The 19,955-nt window shown below is 39.4% G+C and overlaps 1 protein-coding gene across 4 annotated transcripts in view; it reads right to left on the minus strand.

The window, feature by feature from the left end:
- The window catches only part of MTUS1 (microtubule associated scaffold protein 1), a 104,477-nt gene that overhangs the window by 22,899 nt on the left and 61,623 nt on the right, over positions 1 to 19,955 (minus strand). For 3 of the 4 annotated variants that reach the window (XM_026846567.1, XM_026846568.1, XM_026846570.1), the window contains one exon: positions 6,838 to 7,055. In XM_026846567.1, coding sequence (XP_026702368.1) covers positions 6,838 to 7,055 — 218 coding nt within the window. Of the gene's footprint in view, positions 1 to 6,837; positions 7,056 to 10,710; positions 11,111 to 19,955 lie in introns of those variants that run through there. The other variant, XM_026846569.1, reaches the window with a different exon arrangement.

Below are 19,955 nucleotides of genomic sequence, written 5' to 3' on the forward strand. Positions count from 1 at the left end.
TCTGTAGTATGACATTTGCTTTGATTATTTTGGTCCTTACACTACAGTATTTCTACAGTTCCTGTTCCTTCTTTGCTAGCAAAACCCAATCCTCTAAATAAATCTAGTTAGAAATCAACAATTTTAGAAGTAACTTTTTTTTTTTTTTAAAAAAAAAAACCCAAACTCACCTGTCCCCCACTCTGCTTAAAAAAACCCAAACCTTAAAAGGTCATTTCTTTCACATCAGAGGGATAAGAAAGCTAAAGAAATAAGGCAAGGAAGTGGCATGAGCAGCAGGCTTTACTCCCCCTGCTCCCTGTACATTTTTTGAATGGAGGAGTAGGCTATTATGGCAATACAGTAAAAATGCCATTAATATCTCAAAAAAAAAAAAATCTACAATGAAACAACTATTTCCAAATTACTATTGATATTTGTTAGTGTATGTGTTGCCTTATTACCAAATGAAATAAGTAATCAATTTTCACCTTGACTTATTACTTCAAACAGCATTCAGTTAAGCCTCAGACTACAGCATTTAGAAGATTAGCCAATAGAGATTCACTGTAATTTCTAATAGTTTACTTCTCATTTGCTAGGTATATCCATGGAGAATCAGATGCTTATTCCCTAATGTTTAGTGTGAAACACTAAAGCAGCCAAACAGGATTCCTATGAGTCAATATTTAACAGGGATTTCACTCTTGCAGGCTCTTTATGCCTATACAAGCTCTACATGGGATCTTATGCTCATATGGGATCTTTGTCTTCCCATTTTGAAGTGATGTCCACCTTCATGCAATGGCTTTACAAAGTTAGGTCCAGGTGGAGTAATACAGGCTATTTAATTCTTTGTCATAGCCTCTTTTCTACTTTACAGGGTTTCTTAACTCTTAATATTAGTTATCCCTTGCCACATAGAATGACTCCTTTTTTTCCCCCCTGTAAAAACTCTGATCTCAAAAGTAATCGCTCAGGTAGGGTAAACTTTATTTTTCAGTATTTAAATCTGTGTCCATTAATCTCATCTGAGTATGAAAGAGTCTCCATCAGATACCATGCAGCTTTAACAAGTTATACTGTCACAACTCAGGTTCTCACACCTGTAAAATTATTACCATATTTATAAAGGTCTTTGCAATGTTAGGATATAAGATCTGCTTGAGCACAACATTACAGTATTTGTTTTAAAACATTCCATTGTTAAGGCTGGTTAGAGTATCATTTGAAAAAACAGTACAAGAGGGAAACAAAAAGCAAGGATGTTACTTCCTTACACTAACCCCTCCCTAACTATGTATCTATGTAATAGATACATTTAGCTTGCTGCTAAGTAAATCAGGAGAAATAACAACCTGTAAAACAGGACTCTCAATTGTCTCCAACTGTAAACCATTCTGAATACCCAAATGTACCCAATAAACTGCTTAACTGAGGCGTCTTCTAAAATAGCTGTTTTCACCAGAGCCTAGTTTCACAGTAATTAAAGGATTAAAATCTTTTTCTGGATGTTAGAGCTCACAAACCTTCAACCTGTTGCCAAAAATATTCTTGTCCATCAGCAGCCATGTGTTACAGAGACCTTGAGAGTAATTTTAAACATCCTTGCTTTCCAGCATCTAGCTGTCAGATGCAAGCTGCCAGAGACTAGGTTTGCTTTACAGGGGGAAGCTACCATCTTATTTCTCAAATACCCTACTGAATAGAAATTATTTGAATTCCTCAAATTCAAGATACCTTTTGACTAATGTTCTAAGTGGCTTTAAAAAAAAAAATTAATCTGAGAAGCAGAGAAATTACGTAAATTAAATATCCTTGTTCTCTCTTGCAAAAAGTTACGTCCATACTTTGGGAAGATAGATTTAAAGAGCAGAAGTGCACTTTGGATGCAAATCCTAATAACAACCAGTCAAGTTTGATGTTAAGTTCTAGAAAATCAAAATGATAAATTCAACTCAAAGACAGCTGCTCTAAACAACAGGCTTACCAATATATTTTTGTTTTCTAGGCTAAAAATATGACTGTTCCAAAATTCTTCATTTTACTACAAACGGGTTTGGGTGCAGTGTGTACTTCTGATCCTTAAGTTGGATATGCATTTCTCATTTGATAAATATTAAAATTTTCTGCTGAACTTCCACAAAGGCCAGGACCATTTTTTCCTGATACATGTGTCTATATATTCCAAAACCAAAAAAAAACCTCTTTAAAGTGCTAAGAAATTCCAAAAAAGCCTAGTATCTCAACTCTTACAGTCATCCACATGTCAGGAAATGCCAGTTAGAGTAGCTCATATACTAATAGTTAATTTCTATTTCCACCTAGAAATACTGAAGCCTGTTTCAGCCACACAATTTCTAGCACATGACTTATGTTGCTTCCTGTATCACATCCACAATTAGTGGTATCCACGTATTATTGTCAAGGCTCTACAGCCTCTCAAAAAGCATTTCCTTCTATGACGGAAACTTCTTGAAATGTCGCCACAACCCTTTCCAAGTAAAGTTTGAGCTGTAAATACCAGTCTCCAGAACCATACCAAGAGAAACATAACAGTGAAACTTAATTTCTATTAATCTCTGTAGCAGACATAATTTGTGGCTCTTTTCTACAGCAGAAATCTGCTGAGAGCTCTTGAAACACTTAAGATTCATTTATTAAAGCTGACGAACAGAAATGACTGTTTATAATAATTAAACATTTTACCATCCAGAGTTCTGAATGTGGCAATTGATGCATTAAAATGAGAGGATGAAAAGGTAGTATTTGTCAATTCACGCTTTGAACATTCACAAAGCCATTCAAGTCACTCTAACAATACATTACCTTTCCACTCGAAAGCTAAGCCTCCCTTAAACAACTTTAGAAGTTACCAAAACCTGATGTGAGCTAGTACTGTGCTGTTAAACAAACACCCTCTACCCCCAAACATGTAAGAGTTTATACATGGCAGTGAGTTAGGGGTTCAAATTCTCCAGCTGCAGCAATCTTGTGGCCTTGTGGGGGCAGCCCCAAGGCAGGGAAAGAGGCTGATCACCCCTCAGGAGGCAAGAAGCAAAGGCTCATGCAGAAGACACCACAGGCTCAGGCTCATCAGCAAGTGATGTACCTTTGCAGGATATCATGAAAACAGGCAATCCTTCCCAAGGGAGCACCTGGCCCCTAACCACAGCTGCAGACCTCTCAGGCACACACATCCCACCCCACTGCAGCACTGGTGGTTCTTCACTCCCACTCCTTCCCACAGTGAACCACTGTGTGGGGGCATCTCTATCACATTTGGGGTATGAACAGACCTATAAAGCCAGACCCATAATTATCTTTTTTTTTTTCTCTTGACTGGGTGCCTGAACTGGCTCCTCAAGGACAGGTGAGCACCAGCCCATGCAGACACAAGGGCAAAGTAAGAGAAAGCGGGGCTGCAGGAGCAGCAGCCATGGCCTGACTTACTGCAGATGTGCTGAACCACGTATTTAAAGCCTCTGTGAACACATCTGTGGACAAGAAATAAATTCAGAATTAATATGAAAAATGAATACCAGGGGAAGTTCACAGATCAATTGAAAAGCAGAGGTGCAAATTTTAGAGCTTAATGCAGTTAAAGGTTAATAGAAAATGGCTTTTCTTGGCACTTCATGCACTTATTGCAAATGGCTGATTTCACCGTTTCCTCCATACTGCTACTTTTCCTTTCTCATTTGAACTTAAAAAACAGGAAAACAGTTACGAAGTCACAAGAATTACCAGGGGATCAGGAGGAGTGCAGCAGACTAGAAAGACTAAACTTGCTTTTGTGATTAGTCCACAATTTGACATGTGCTTGTGACACCACTAGCACACATACAGCTGTCTAACAATGGGAAAACTCAGTACAGTATGGCGTTCTCACTAGCCACACCGTTCATTGCCATCAAGTATTCTGGATGCCAAGAGGGTTTCCATTTGGTATTAACTCCATGCAGCAGTAGCTCCTGCAAAGTAGAAACTGGGTTTTTAAGATTTCTAAATTCAGAAGAGTCTTGGTAAAGGTAGTTAAGCATAGAAATTCCCCGGACAAACCCTGACAGCTCAAGTATGAAGGTGTTATCAGAGCCAGCTGTTAATATTGACAGCTCCAAGATAATGCTTGCAACAAACAGGTTTGAGCTCAGAGTTTTGTGAGAGATTCCTGCTGGGTTAGAAACAGCACAGCAGTATTGCTCAATCTCATTTAACCCTTCAACAGCAGCCTCTCAACTTCACTCCAGATGGGCTGGCTGCATTTCTGACAGAAGTCACTGCCAACAAGTCCCGATTTTGCTTGCAGCTATCCCATTTCAAATGAGCTCATAAGAAGCAACTTTAAAACTTTTGTGCAGAAATGGGGGGTTGGAAGGCAAGCAAACCCAAACGAACATAACAGCTGAATCACCTCCCAGTAACTTCAGTTTTGCAGGCAAAGTGGGAGAGGCTGGGGCAAGGTTTTGCAAAGAGGTTGGGGCTGGGCTGCACAGCCTTTAAGTGACCTAACAGCTCACTCCAGCCCTCTTCTCCATTTGGCCAGGCAGCCTGTCCTTGATCCCATCTTACCCTCACACTGGCTCTGAGCACACATTAGGATGGTCCACGTCGCTAATCTGGCAAAGAAATGCTTTTTCTTTGGCTGGGTTAGCTTTCTGGTAGTTGCAAGCTGAATCAGCCTTCTGCAGGGACAGACCAGCACCAGAAGAGCCCAGAGCAGAACCCTCTTCTGGTTACTGCAAGTTGTTTTATCAGCTTACACTGCATTGTGTCACATCACACTTGCTCTGCTGGGAGGAATGGAAGCATAGCTTTGTTCGTCATATTATCAGCTAAGCATGATTCTTTTTTTTTTTTTAAAAAACAGAAAAACTGAAGTTACTTTCAGTTGGCTCGGCAGTAGTTAAGCTATGAGCCCCTGTCTTACAAGCTAAATGCTAACTCCAAGTTTCTCCCTGAGCTTACTCAGAGTTTGAAAACTACAAAGGGATCCACAAGAGATGCTTCAGAAAAATAAATGTATGGCCAGTTGAGATTGTTAGCTATGCCAGACTCCACACTTCACCAGAAAGGAAAAACAACCCCAAACCAACAGACAAAACCAAAACAACCTAGAAAACCAAAACAACTCTTCACAATGTTCCCTAAAACTACCAGATTCTGAGCATTCCTTACACCACCATGGCAGAAGAGTCCTCCTCACCTCTATGCTAAGTACACAAGAATAAGACAGTGACTCTTCAGCAAGCATTGTCTTATCCTGGGAAAGGAGAGAACCTAAATACCGGTAACAGGTATGGAAGTACATCAACGTTTGTATACCAATATTCAGTCCAGTTTCATGTGCTTGGATTTAACTCTCCAAGATTACTAATTTTATAGAGTTTGATAAAAATAAAATTTCTTTTTTCTTTCCATCTGTGAAAGAATGATGAAGAAGGAGCAAAATTACTTGTTTCCTCCATGGATTTCTTTCTTCCCTCCATCTTCAACACCACTTTTTCTTTTTCCTATTTTTTAAATAACCAATCCAATATTCTTAAAAAAAAAATTACCTTCAGACTGACATGTGAAATAGCAAATATATGTGATAGGTGGCTTATTAATATGACAGTGATATAGCATCCCTGAATTTTAAGAAGTTTTAATACAAAAATATTTGAGAGAAGAATCTAGGCCAAGATAATTATAAAAGTTACCAAAAATCAAGATCCTTATTATTCAGTAATTAGAAGACAGCAGAGAAGTTTAGTAGTATGAATTTCACATATAAACTTCACAATTTTGTATCAGATGACAGGCATCCAGAAATCCTGTATCAAAGTGCTTTAAAGATCTTAAACTAGGTTTCTTAGCAGAGAAAGGTGTTCCAATCAAGAGTTTAAAAACCCCAACTAAACCAAACCCACAAACATGGCTAAAAGCCACTGCTCTTACTGAATTGAGCCAGACTTTCTGGATGAATGCAGTATTTCTGGATGATATGAGAGCGAGCAGATATCATCCCACAAGAAGAAAATCTTATGTTTCTGGCAGCATAGTACAACAACTCAGTACTTTTCTGTATACCAGACTATGAAATCACCACATATCGTAACAGCTGAAATAAAATTGATACCATTCTTGGAACATTAATGATAAGTGCAAGAGAAACTGCTATTAAAGCCTGTATCAACTGTTGCAGCGTAAATCTATGACTGTTATGATTTCCTTAACGTCAGACTTTTCTTCTCTCAAAAGTTTTCAAAAGCAGACCAAAAGTGTAATACCAAACTGATTAGCTCATTATGCATGTCAAACAGATTAGAACAAATAAACATTAAACCACATCAGATCAATTCCCCTCTAAACTCCAGGTGCATTTCTCTTTTTTTAATGAGATATTGATAATTTGAAGATGCCACCAATAATGCAGAATTCAATCATAACAACTCACACTTTATTCTGAACAGCTCCAAACCATATCTACCCTTTATATGCTCTTCTATCCAATGTCAGATAACACAGGGAGGTCATGTACATTATCTGTTGAAACTAGTCCTTCCTACAAGGGCAGAACTTAAAGTATATACTTGGAAAGGTACTCAACCGTGAAGCCATTCTGACTACAAACATTTAAAAACTTCTCTTGTAAAAAGGATGTGAAGCTGCAAAGAGACCATAAAACTGTCAGGGTTTTCGTTTTTTCTATCCAACTGATGCCAGGAGCAAGTTTACCGCTACCTCCACAGGAAAAAAGCAATACTTGGAATGGAAACACAGATGTTATATATCATTATATTAATATTTTCAGAAGCCCTTCTTGAGAACAGGTAAAAAAATTAAAGCCAAAATTCATTAGCTGCACGTTTTTACCTCAGACTGTAGGTGCTGGATCACAACAGTTAATGCTTCAAACTTCTGATTACTGCTTGTCAGGAATTTTTTCAGCTGCAGGATGATTCCACTTTGGGTCTCACATTTTGTTTTGTACTGTGTCAACTCAGCTGGTTTTGTGCCAGGCAAATGCACATCTGAGGAGGCTTGAGTCTGTATGCATGAGCTCTTGGGACTCCGCTGCTTGCCCTTGTCAACTGAAACAACAAAAATAACTAATTAATATGCAGTTTTATGTTGAAGTCTCATCAAACTTAAAAAGACAGTGCAAAAGAAAGTAGATACAAATTCTTATAAATATTTCATGAAATACTAACTGGAAGGGATTACTTCAGTAGCACTGCAGTGCAGACACTATAATCTGTCAAGTTAATTTCTAGACCCATAAACTTGTATACAATGTTGTGCACTTCACTCTCACCTTCATGTATTCTGTGGCTTACTTTTCAGCATAATCTTCACATCGTGTTTTGAATGAGTATTTTCATAAAATGTAAGATTTCCTACCTAAAATGCAAGTTATCCTACCTATCCAGTTACTTATAAGAGTTGATCACTCATATTTGCAACATGGATTTCATACTTCCTGCACTCTAAAATATTGCTCAATTAAAAAACATTTTCCCTACATTTACTCTATCTTTTTCTTCCTTTCAAAGTTTTCACTGCAAGAACTCCTCTCTCTGCAGCTCAGGTTTGAGCTTTATGAACTAGAGATCTTGCAGCATTTGTTAGCGTCAGCAATCAGTCACAAGGACAAGACTTAAAAATGCTCTAAAATGTAATATATTTCAAGTTTGCTCTGCCACTATTCATGGTCCAAGAATTACATCGTTGATTTAATATTCCTAGTTATGTTGCAACATCATTCCCTTCACAGTACACAATCATCTCGTGTCAGAGGAAACCACATTACATAACACCCAGTGTGGGACTGTAAACATCACGGAGGTTACAGGTTTCTCTGCTGCCTTCAGACTGAAAAGGGAGTACAGTGCTGCTACAAAGAGAAGGCCAGTCTTCCCCGTTTGATTGCACGGGGAACGAACAAACACTTTTGCAATAAAAGGCTGATGCAATACATAAATATCCCTTGGCAATTTCATGAAGACATCTAAGCAGATTACTTTGTACAGTTTCAACTTAACGAGATTTCTTTGAGATAAAGTGAAAAAACCTGAGAGGTGATATTTGGAGAAAAGAAAAATAGGAGCACAAGGAAAAAAGAGGGGACAAACTAATCATCTAGAAGTAGTTGCTGATGAAGTCCAAGCACCTGGTTTGAAGGTTGTCAAGTGACTCTGGAATAGTGCCAGTGGTATAACGTTCAAATCACACAACTGGGGACAGTATTAGTAACAAAAGCTTTGATTCTCACTTAATGATAGTCTGACACATCAACTATTGCATTAAGACATCAGTCTTGCACAGCCTTCACTTGTTTTCAAAACATTTTAAAACAAGTTTTCTGTTCAAAATACTGATGCCCTCTGTGCTTTTCCTAGTGAGCCAGTATAAAGTGCCTCATGAGCCTATTAATTTTCCAAATAAATCCTCTCTAGGCAAGATTTTCTGTCATCCCTCATAGTCAGAGAATTGTCAGCATATTACTTTATCCTGTTCAGATGCTCTTGTATTTTTGGAGATTTCACTGCCCTTCTACTCAGAGATGCCAACTATTAAAGGGTATATTTTCAATTAGAAACATACAGTCTTGCAGTTTAATAGGAAGCTGTTAGAAGGTATATTGACATAACAACTCAAATCAAAATACAAATCTGTAGGGGAAAGAAAAATCAAGTGTGGCTGCTATTTCTAGTGAGCTTATTTTTACCACCAACTAATGTGACCACTTCTTTGCTCACAGTGCAGACATAACAATGTCCTTTGAGTAGACCTCTTCAAATGAATGACAGTTCACATTTGAGAGCAACCATGTCAGATTTCCAGCAATCTTATGAAGAATACTGTGTTTAGGAAATTACTGGTTACTTCTAAAGCTCCTTTAAAAAAAAAAAAAAAAATCATAAGAGACACTAATCAAGGAGAGAGGAAAAAACAGCAGAAACTAGAGAATAAACATGTACAGTCAGTGCCTCCATGCCCTACTGGCTCACATACTCCTGCTCTCTCATATATTCCACCTCCCTTTCCGAATACTCCACTTCAAATAAATAGAGAACTAGAGCACTCTTCTTGATTTAAGTCTACTGGGTAAATTCACTGATGTGGATGCTAACATCATCATCTAATTAACTATATGAGTGACTTTTACATCCATTTGTAGGACCCTGACAGAGCTGCATTAAGCCTGAACAAATGTTTGCAGACAATTTTTGTTCTGGGAAAAAATTACATCACATGCTGCTACCTCTCTATATAGCAATACAATGTTAACCACAAATGACACAAAACTCCAGATATCTGCTGTTCCCAGAGTTTAGCCAACCTTCACAGTTTGCCAGTTTCACACCACTGCTTTTATCATGGTGCCCAGACTACCAAGTCATCTCCTAGAAGCTCATTCAAACATCCAACCACGCCAACTCTGGACACCATACTAAAAAAAGCCGAGCAAAACACATGCACTAGAGAAATTCAGTGACATTCCTGTTGGGAATTTTATCATACACATGTGCTATACACAGCCACTTCAAATGTTAAAAAGCATCTCTCTGCTAGCATGAACACTCTGTAGCATGAACTGCCCCTACAGATTAACACCAGCAACAGTCCAATGCTTATTTATGGCCTACATACCTCTGGGCAATGACAGATTGTTTCCAGATTTCTACAGAAGGAATGATGTGATGTCAAAACAAAAGCCATGCTTTCATTAAAACAAAAGCATCAAGAGTATAATTACCAATACAACACATCAATGATAAATTCTAAATTAAAGACAGTATTGGTTACCAGTCCAAGTCCTCCGCACTTTAGTCTTTTCACCTGCCACCTTTACACAGTCAGACTTCTAAAGTAGAACAATTTCCACCCTTAAGTTAGGTTCTGGTCTCCTCTCCAACAGGCTCTAAAACACTGTACCCAATCTAGTTGAAATGCTCAATTCCTGAAAACTAGATATCAGTACTACATGTAGCACAGTAACTGGAAAAAATCACCACCTAAGGTCCTATCTTTCTTTATACCAGTAAAAAAAAAAAAAAAAAAAAAAAAAAAAAAAAAAGTTAGCAGTGATTTTGCAAGACTCAGTGATACAGGCATTCACAGAAGATTTGATATCTCACTGGCAAAAAGAATACCCCATGACCCCAGAAATCCTCCCTCTCCCTCTGCAGTCCATACATGGACAGCAGTTACGAACTCCTGTTCTTTGGGAAGAATATTAGACCCACCCCAAGATATTCCATAAAGCAAACTGTTTCCCATACATAGCTTCTCTAGTTAATAGGTGCTCAGAAGCAAGAAATACTCAACTGTCTGTACATTTGAGTGTGTTTCATAAAGTTATGTTTAAGTGCTGGGGTACTGCCCAGTACTTGACATTGTACCTGGCTGGCTGGCCATCTCTGAGCTTGCCTGGTACCACAGGTTTCCTGAGCCTCTATCTTGTGCACTGTTGCTGGATTACGAGATGAAACATTTATCACCCACTTTTTGGTTTGGAGATTCAAATCAAAGCCTTCTTTTGCTTATCATGTACTAGGAAGGTCTGCGTAGTAATGTCTATGGTAGCTAGAAATTATTTTCTTTAAGCAAGAGGTTCAATTTCTAAAAAAAAAATTACATTTCTTAAAAGCATTCCAAACAGTCTGAAGAAACTACTTGCCAAGCACAAATAAGAACCACCTCAATTCTGTCCCCATGCTTTTTCATTGACCATTGCCTTACCCCTAAGCACCGTCTTTTCACATTCCTCATCCAAACTGTTAGCTTCCAATGGTTTTTCAAAACCCGTGTGTGTGTTGTGTAAGCGTTTTTCAAAGAAAAATCCTTGCTCAACATTTTCTCTTGTAGGAAGATGCAGGCTGGTAAAAACTTTCTGCCTTTCTTCCATTTTCTGGAAAGCCTTGTCTACACATGTTAAATTGGTGCTCACTTCTTTGATTAGTAAGACCAGATCAGCCTGAGTATTTAATCGAGCTTCCATTTCTTCTCTTACTCTCTGGATTTCCTCAAGCACGGTTCTTATATCCAAGTGACTGGACTTCACCTCTGCTTTGAGATCTTCTTTCACCTGTTGCTGGCTCCTCTGCAGTGCTAACACTGTTCTGATTTCCTTTTGAGATGTTTCCACGTCATGCTTTAGTTCCTTCTGTCCAGCCTGCATTGCCTCCTGGCTAGCTTTCACTTCTGCCAACAGAGCAGCAAGGCACTCCATCCTGATCCCACGGGAATCACAGGACCTCTTCCAGTGTCACAGCTTCCAAGCAGTCAGGGACATCTGTGAGCTGGTCGTAGATTTCCCTGGATAGCAAGAGAGCTAGCACATACAGCCCTTGGTATGATATCCTACCTCGATTTACAGTGTGCTGCAGTGAAGGTACTAAGTAAAAGTCTAGTACATGGTGAGACAAAGGCACCGAATAAAATACTTCAGTAAGCAGAGCTCTAGAGCCAGAGCTTCTTCTCAGGACTCAGCCAGAGCACTAATCAGTTTAATTGGCAGATTATGCCACACCTGAATTTTTTAAAATCTTTTGCTGACATCATTGTATGTGGGACGTCACCCCAAAAGCCACTCCCAACAGCCATTTGATCTGTGCATCAATCAAAGTATGCCCAGGCATCAGTTACCAGGTTGTTGCAACACAGCCAAACAGTCTGCAAGAATGAAGTGGCCCTTCCTTTCCAACACAAAGGCTCAAAAGGAGCCCGAACTGCCTGCAGGAGCTGAAAGCCAAACAGTTCAACAGCGCTTAGTTATTTCAACTGTATATTCAACAAGGTGATTATACACCTGTCCTTCTGCTAATGTTTGCAGTGAGGGTTCAGGAGTACATCTGTGAGCATGCTGGACATTGTTAGCTGTGGGCATGAGGAGGGTACTCAGTGGGAGTGGGGCCATGTGCTTTTAGCAGTTTTTGGAAGAACCCAGATCCTCAGGAAGCCCTCTAGTCCACAAACAATAAACAGTTTCCAAAGCAATACAGGAAAACTGACTAATGAGGTATTTTTGGCAGGCTAAGAAGGCTAAGCCTTTTACCTACCAGGTCTGAGTGTTAACTTTTCTCCATAAAAGCTTAGGCTTCTTACTTTTCAGCACAGAACTCATAGTAGGTCTAGGCTCCATGTAATAAAAGCTAGATTAATGACAGGTTGTTAGCTGTTTTGTTACACAACAATTTCTTTACCAAAACTGAATCCAGTTACTGGAAAAAATGCCCAACGCAACACAGATCTTAGTCTACAGAAGGCATCAGTGTCTGCCTTCAAAGAGGTAAGATAGTATTCAGCGCAACACCCATTATTCAGAGCGGGACTCATAGCAGCAGACAAGTTGGAGCTCAGGAGAGCTTTCACACCACACCTTTCACCCTGTCATGCCTCCAGGATGCTTGTGGAGACAGTGATGATCCCACAGACACCCCAGAGCAGAGAATCTATACTAACCATTCAAAACCTCAGTAACCCCCATCAGCACCATTCTGGGTTGGGAAGCATTATGAAGAATGCCAATAGTCCATGAACATAGATGCAGGATTTCCAACTCACCACAGTGCTACTGGCCAGAGAGCCAGTCTGGGGAGTCCCACTTGCAATGAAAGTTTACTGCTCACTTTCCAGTTTGCCTTCTACCCTAGTCCAGCATACTCATGGGACCTGGAAGGTATCAGAGATACCTTTGTCAAACAGAGCACCTCAGGGCTTGCAGGTACCCTCCAACTGTCCTGTTATCACAGCAATTATCACCACCCCTGCTGGACACAGGGCCAATGACAGTTTTTTTCCAAGTCTGTATAACCAGCTAGAAGGCCAGACATGGGCTTTCTGCTTGGATTTCCCCAACACAGCTACAGGCTGCAGGTGTAGTTCCTTCCCCCCTCAGCCCCTTGCCCCATTTCTAGCTGGACAGTTATCCCACGATCTCCTAAGCATTATTGTTCACATACTGTCCCCACTGAAGACCAGTACCCAAAAAAGACTGCAGAAGCACAATCTGAAATTTGTGTCCAGGTAACACCTTTGACAAAAGATTTAGGTAGGTGAAGAGAGACAAGTATGAGCACTAATAATACTTCTGCACCCTAGACCAACACCTGCAGTAATTCAGCTCAGCAGTAGAACTCTTCATTCCAACCTTCACCATACTCATGAATGGAGGTGATGCACTTGCAGAGACTATCAGACATTTCCTGGCAGCAAAAGAGAATCCAGCTGAACTGATGTCCAGTGGTTCAGTTACGATACAGGTAGAGAACAGGTCTCTTTCTGCAAGAAGGAAGGTATTTCACCAGGCTCATAGATGTAACCTTCCAAGATCTAACTCTTCCTGATGGCTTTTCGTAGTATAAACACAGGCTGTGTGTTGGCTAAGAAGAATAGCTCGAAGTGCCATCCTGCATAAGTTTCATTCTTCTGGTGACTTTAAAGGTGTAATACCATGAAAAGTGCATGCTGTAATTTCAGATGGGGTAAAAAAAAAAGATGGGTTTGGGGTAAAAGGGGGTATCCAACTGATCCCTGCAGAGGAACAGGCTTCTCCAAAATCCTAACTGGGACATCACAGAGGGCTTGGCGGGAGGAGCCCTTCTCTATTAGTTACATTGAAAGTCCAGCTGACAATGCCTGGGTGACTAAACTGGGTGCTCCAATTGTGATTCCTGTCCAATGCCACCAGCTCCAAAGGCTGCAGCCTCCTTTCTATATGTGTGTACACCCTACCCAAATGCTCTCTAACATAATACAATGTGAAGAAAAGTTCTCCTTGGAAACGGATCTCTTGCTCTGTATGAAAACATTAATTCCATCCAGAACGTAATCAATGTGTTTGGTACGTTCCTCATTCAAACTAAGGTGACACTAAGGACTCTGGTATAGATAATGCTCTTCATGTAGCTTCCAGGCAAGTTTCTTTTACTTTTCTCCACTCTGGAAGACACTCTTCAAAAACTTACTTAAAATTATATTTGTAGGTAGATACTGCAAAGCAAACCGAAAGTCTACAGAGGTTGCTGGTACTTTGAATTTTACAACCTGTCTTTCAACAGGCAGACTTGGTAGCTAATGACACGCAAACAATAGCTTTCAGCAATGCACAAGCTTCCCAACCCGAATTCATTGTCTCAGAATTACCTACTTCTGCTCCAGCCAAGCTACCTCTATCCTTGATGCATCTCAAGTATCTTAATGTTTTCCCATGTCTAGGGAAAAAACCTCCTGATTTCATAGACTTACAGAAATCAAACACTGATGAGAATTTCCTCTCAAGAGTAAATTAATGATTAGAGCAAAACAAAACAAACAAAAAAAGTGCCTTATTTAAATAAAATCTGGTCTATTTGGATGGGATATGCTTTGTTGGAAGGGTGTGGGGTGTCGTTTTTTTAAAGCAAAAGTATTTATTTTGCTTTATGGAAACACAGAAATCTTTTACACAATTATCTACCAGCAAACACAGAACACCCCTACTTCTATAACTCCATGTAAGAATAAAATCTATTAAGTTAAAATATTTGAGTAGCACCATGCATAGTTTCAAAGTCAACACAGAAACTCACTAAATCACAGTAAGTTACATTTTACAGTGTTAAGTAATACAACACATTTGAAGTATTAAACTAAAAAGTTTACACAAAGCTTACAATTAATCTTACAAAAGTTCCAGTACTTTTACCTTCAGGGTGGTTTCACATTGTGTAAGGCTGACCATTTTGTACAGCCAGGACTGGGGTCAGACTTAAACCAGCAACCAGATATTTTCACTTCCCAAACATGAAAGAGAAAGCATCTAGTTGCACCTACATAATGACTTTTCCCTTTTTCAAAAAAGTCTGATTTACACCTAACTATAATTGATAACTAAACACACTCCCTCAGTATAAAACCAAACCACAAAAAAAAAATACCCCCAGCCTTGGACTTCTTGGCATTAGACTGGCAAAGAGTTTGAGAACTAAGGAGAAAAATGAAATTAAAAATGAAAAAAAAAATAGAGTAAGCACTAGAGATGGCTACAGAACTGAGTACTTGCTACATGTAATAGTAGGGAATTCTTAGACAAGAATATATCCTTGCAAACTAGGTATATAATCATCTTTATGAAATCAGTCAAGTCACAACTAGAATACTGAAATAAAGGTAAGGAAATGCTGCCAACACATCTCATGATACACACTGAACCAAGTTATGGAAAGCATTACAAAACACGTATCCTGTACAATATTAACAATCATGAAACACTTGTAAGTAATTGTGTTCAGTGGAGTTGTGAGCTGGATTAAATTTCTCCAAATACACTCATAAAAACTGCAGTAAACTATTTTCATCAGGGCCTGAAGAACACACACTTACACTGCTAACCTCTACTCTAGATGCTTTATCTTTTCCTCCTCTAAGTGAGCTAGTCCCATCGATGCAGTACCGTGTGACCTGCAGGTCTGATTCTGAGGTTTTTCCTTCAGGAGTCACAAAATCACATGCTTGCATCTGAACCAGCCCTCCAGTGAGCACATAACTTACCCTTGTATGTTAATCTTTACACAGCTAGTTCTGAAGCCTCAAAAAAAATCTCTACAATTCTCCCGCCATCCTCCTCCCCACACACAATGCGTACAAGCTATTCAAGCAATGCAACAGAAAGACTGATCAACCATTTGATCTCTCAGATTTTATTTTAAAGTTTACCTCATTACAAGCTACGGCACTTCAGAGGGGGAAGCCTAAGAACACTGTACAAATAAGGAAGCTGTTGGGTTTAATCCACAGCAGTACATATGTTATCTTTGAGAGGACTTGGAAATTTGACTAGCTATAAATTACCACTCTAAATTCTTTCAAAACTGCTCTGGGCTATAAACCCAGGAAGCAGTTTCAGACAAATATACAGGGAAAGCAGTCACAAAACTAAATTAACGGTGTCTGCATAAGACCTGACAGGCTAGACTTGGATAGAAGTCTTCAACACCCCCCACCCCCAGCCATTCCACAGCTTGAACAACTGTAATTTCTGCCTGCATCCAGCTTGGCAAGTGGCAAATGCACATTTTCCTGCTGTGTCTCTCAGAGTCCAGGCTAGTGACTGTACAGACTCCTGAAGAAGTGATGTTTTGTTTCTAAGCTCTGCCTTAAGCCTGTCTGTATAAGCCAGTGCAGACAGCTCTGACTTGCTCTGTTCACACTTCAAGCACACCAGTCATGAGCCTGTTCTAGACCACAGCAAAGTGACTACATTTTTCAGAGTTGTGCCTGGATAATTTGCCCAACTGAAATGCTTAAGATGCTGTACCTTAGGAACTTTTTTAGCCATTTATTTAGCCAGTCGTCTCAAAGCAGAGAAACAACACTTCTCCTCTGGCATCTCCCCATGCATCAATGTAGTCTGAAGCCCAAGACAACTAAATTCTTCCTAAAGCAGCATGGCAGCTCTCCCTTTCCTTTACTCTTACTATAACCTTTTGAGTTTCCCTTCTTTAAGGTCAGGCATTAGCCTGTGTCCAGGAACATCAGCTTATTTTAACTGTCATCAAATCTTTTTGAAGTTGTTCTAAACAAACAACCACCACTGCCATCAAAAAGGCTTTTAAAAAGGTTGCAGGAACAGACCAAAATTTAACTGCAGTCAAGTAAAACCTGACCTAGATGTTTAAAATGACTCAGCACAATAAAAACATACATTGCAGAAATCTGTCTGCCTTTCTTTGCAGGGGTACAAAGGTTTTTCAGCATATTTTTTCCTAAATGTGGGTACAGCCTGAAGGGCGAGTGCTGATTCATCACATATTATTCGAGGTATTCAGTCTGAAATACTGTTTCTGATGTCTGTGTCTATCCTCTCATGCCAACTCATACATTGACTTACAGTATTACAGCACTGACTTCTAGCCTCAGTACAGCATTTTAAAGCCATCCCTTTTTTGCTCCTCACTTCTCACCAAATGCATATTCTCTTTATACACACTATAGAGAACAGGAAAGGGAAATCTCATAGGTATTTACACTCTTCAAAGAGCTCTATGCCTGTTTAATGTTTTAATCGCACGCTTAACACATTTATCTTGCAGCACTGACCACACAGGGTTTCATGCTGGTAGGAACAAGTTCTGAAGCAGAACCTATTAGCATTTCAAACACTTCCCTGTCCATTACAATGCTGATTCTTAGGTAAGAAACCATATGTTTATGGACAATGCCAAATCCTGCAGCCCAAAGCTCTTACCTAGACACTATAATATACTGCATGCAGCTCTTCAGTAGCTTCCTGCTTGCTGACACCACAAACGGAACATGAACCAAGGGCACCATTTTGTTAGTGTCCTTTACACAGAAACGGGTGCAAAAGGAAACCTGCAAATACAGTCTGGGAAGAAACTAAGAGATAAGCAAGATAGCAAGTGAGGCCAGTTTTCTAACTGTGCACCTTTCTAAGTGAGCTTTTGTATGACCTCCACAAAAGGCTTAGAAACGCCAAGCAGTCCTTAACTACTTCTGCACAAAGGTTCTTCTTGAAGACAGATACGAGCCTACTCCTTGCCAGTTAATCTGACACATACTTCATCATCTTTCAGGCTCTGAAGTGACAACCCACAGTGTGTAGCAAGCCCTCTGCCCTGACCTTTTCTGTTGGGTTATGAACATGCCCCTGCTGTCTCGCTGCAATCAGGAGGCACTGGAGGCAGCCATGAATCCAAGGCAAGCAAAACACCAACAATACAACTGTGATGTTGCACTAAGGCTCCTAGATAAGCCTCAGTACATCACCTTTCCAACTCCTACCCTAATAGGTTCTCACACACATGACAACATTTGACCTGGGTTCTCCATGTGCATATGCCTATTAAAATTAACTACTTGTAAAGCCTCAAGTATTTCTCATGCTAAATTATTCCTTCATCCAAGTGATTAATACTGATGTGTCTGTTTCCCTAACATGTCACTCATCCTACAGAATATAGTTCTAGAGCTTGTACAACTGTTTTAGGACATTGTCAAATGCCCTACTGATTGTCTGAGACAGTATCTTTCCCACTTTAGGAAGCATGTTAATGACACACTTTCATCTGCCAGTAATTTGGTATGATCTGTTACTGTACTGATTAAGCATACAGAATTTCTATGTTGCATTAGCCTTACATTTCTGAAGATTATGTTTTAAAACGTACATTAAACTTATACAGAAGCTTTGCAAGGTGCTAGATTATGATGTTTGTAAAGATACTTAATTACATCTGAGAAAATGCATTACCTTCCAAATTGCTGGTGGCTTCCAAAATAAAAGCATAATGACAAGTATTAGCTCAATTCATGTCATCGCTGCAACTGCATCATCAACCAGCCTGTGTGTTTCTTAAAGAGCAAGTTTTGAAGGAAAGTGCAGTGATCAAGACTCTCTATAACAGCGCAGGGCACAGTTCAAGTGTTACATGTTTCATTGGCATTTCCACCAGTAGCTGTTTCTTTTCCAGTCTTGATGATGACAAAATTTGTATTGGGTGAGATGAAGGCAGGAAAGAATTTTAAAAAAACACTTCAAAATAGAAACGTCCAAGTTTTCTAGCAGATTAGAAGATTGGGAGGGATAATCTTTACAAGCTAGGTGTTACAAAGGACTTAAAGAAGTTCCAGTCCTGAACATTAGGTGTGTAATTACTGTACCAGACAGATGTCTGTCTGTTAAATGCACAGCACACATGCAAACCTGACTAATACTCAATCTCAGCATTGTGCCCATAACAATTTTTACCTTATGTACCTCATGCCTATCTTACACAGAACCACTAGCTGAGTTTTGAACACTTAATATACAAAGTGATTTTGTGTTAAGATTGCATTTACAATGTATTTAGTCAGATTTACTGGAACTGTAACATCTAGAATTGAGTTAGATTTTCATCTAGCCAGTACATATCAAGCATGAATATGAACCACACAAAGATAAAAATATTACTAAGTCCACCATAGATTCAGAGATTACTGCAAACTAAATAACAAATTTGAAATGTTATGCAATTTACAGAAAACAACTCTTAACATGCACCGCCTAGACTACCAGTAGACCAGATTTGTTCTAGCTATTTTCTAAATAACCAAGAGCAATATAGATGCTTGATTTCTTAGCTTGTTCTGCATTAGGACAAAGCCTGACACATGCTAGTTAACCACACAGTGCTACATACCCCTGTCTGAGCAAAACAAAATGTAGGGGGGAAGATGGTAGAGCTAGTTTAATTATACTAGTAATGCAAAACCTAGAGCATGGATATTTTGACATGAGGAGGACTGCACATACGTATGCTGATGAATCAACTCTTCATGCATCTTAAAAATAATAATGCAGTGAGTGATCCATTTTTAAGCACAAAGCCAACAACAGGATGCAAAGTAATTGCCTGAGGATGCATTACAGTGTGCTGCAGCCTTGGTCAATAAGGATCAAGTTAAAGTTTATAAAATATCTCAATCTATCATCCTTGCTTTGATATTTGAATTTGCTAAATCAGTTAAGTCATACACCCCACAGGCAATCTTATATCATTCCATTCCCCAACTTTTGAAGGAAAGAAGAGAAAATGCTATATCTGGAACCTAGCAATTTTGTTTACCTAAGGAGTTTATGTTTAAGTATCATAAGTTCTTAGTTCAAGTGTTGCTTTGGGTAGGCAGACATCTGAAGCAGTTCTCTCTCTCTGTATACCTTCTTATAGATGTAGTTGTGCCTTGCATCCCTGAAACACACAGCTGCCCAAAGAACCAAGCACAGGGAAGACAACTGACATTCCTCACTCCTCTCTGTTCTTATTTCCTCTCTGACTTTTCTCTCCATTTCCACCTCCTGTACAAGAAGTTGCTCCTTGTTGTCTGGTGCCCTCTACTGCTTCTTCACAAGTACAGGACACAGCATATTTCTGACCATTCTGCAGCTTCTAAGTCTACAGTCATGCATGCCCCAGAGTCAACTAGGACAGGGAATCCCACCA

Source organism: Athene cunicularia (genome assembly GCF_003259725.1).
Source record: "Athene cunicularia isolate RWA chromosome 4 unlocalized genomic scaffold, athCun1 chr4_part1, whole genome shotgun sequence".
Lineage (NCBI taxonomy): Eukaryota > Metazoa > Chordata > Aves > Strigiformes > Strigidae > Athene > Athene cunicularia.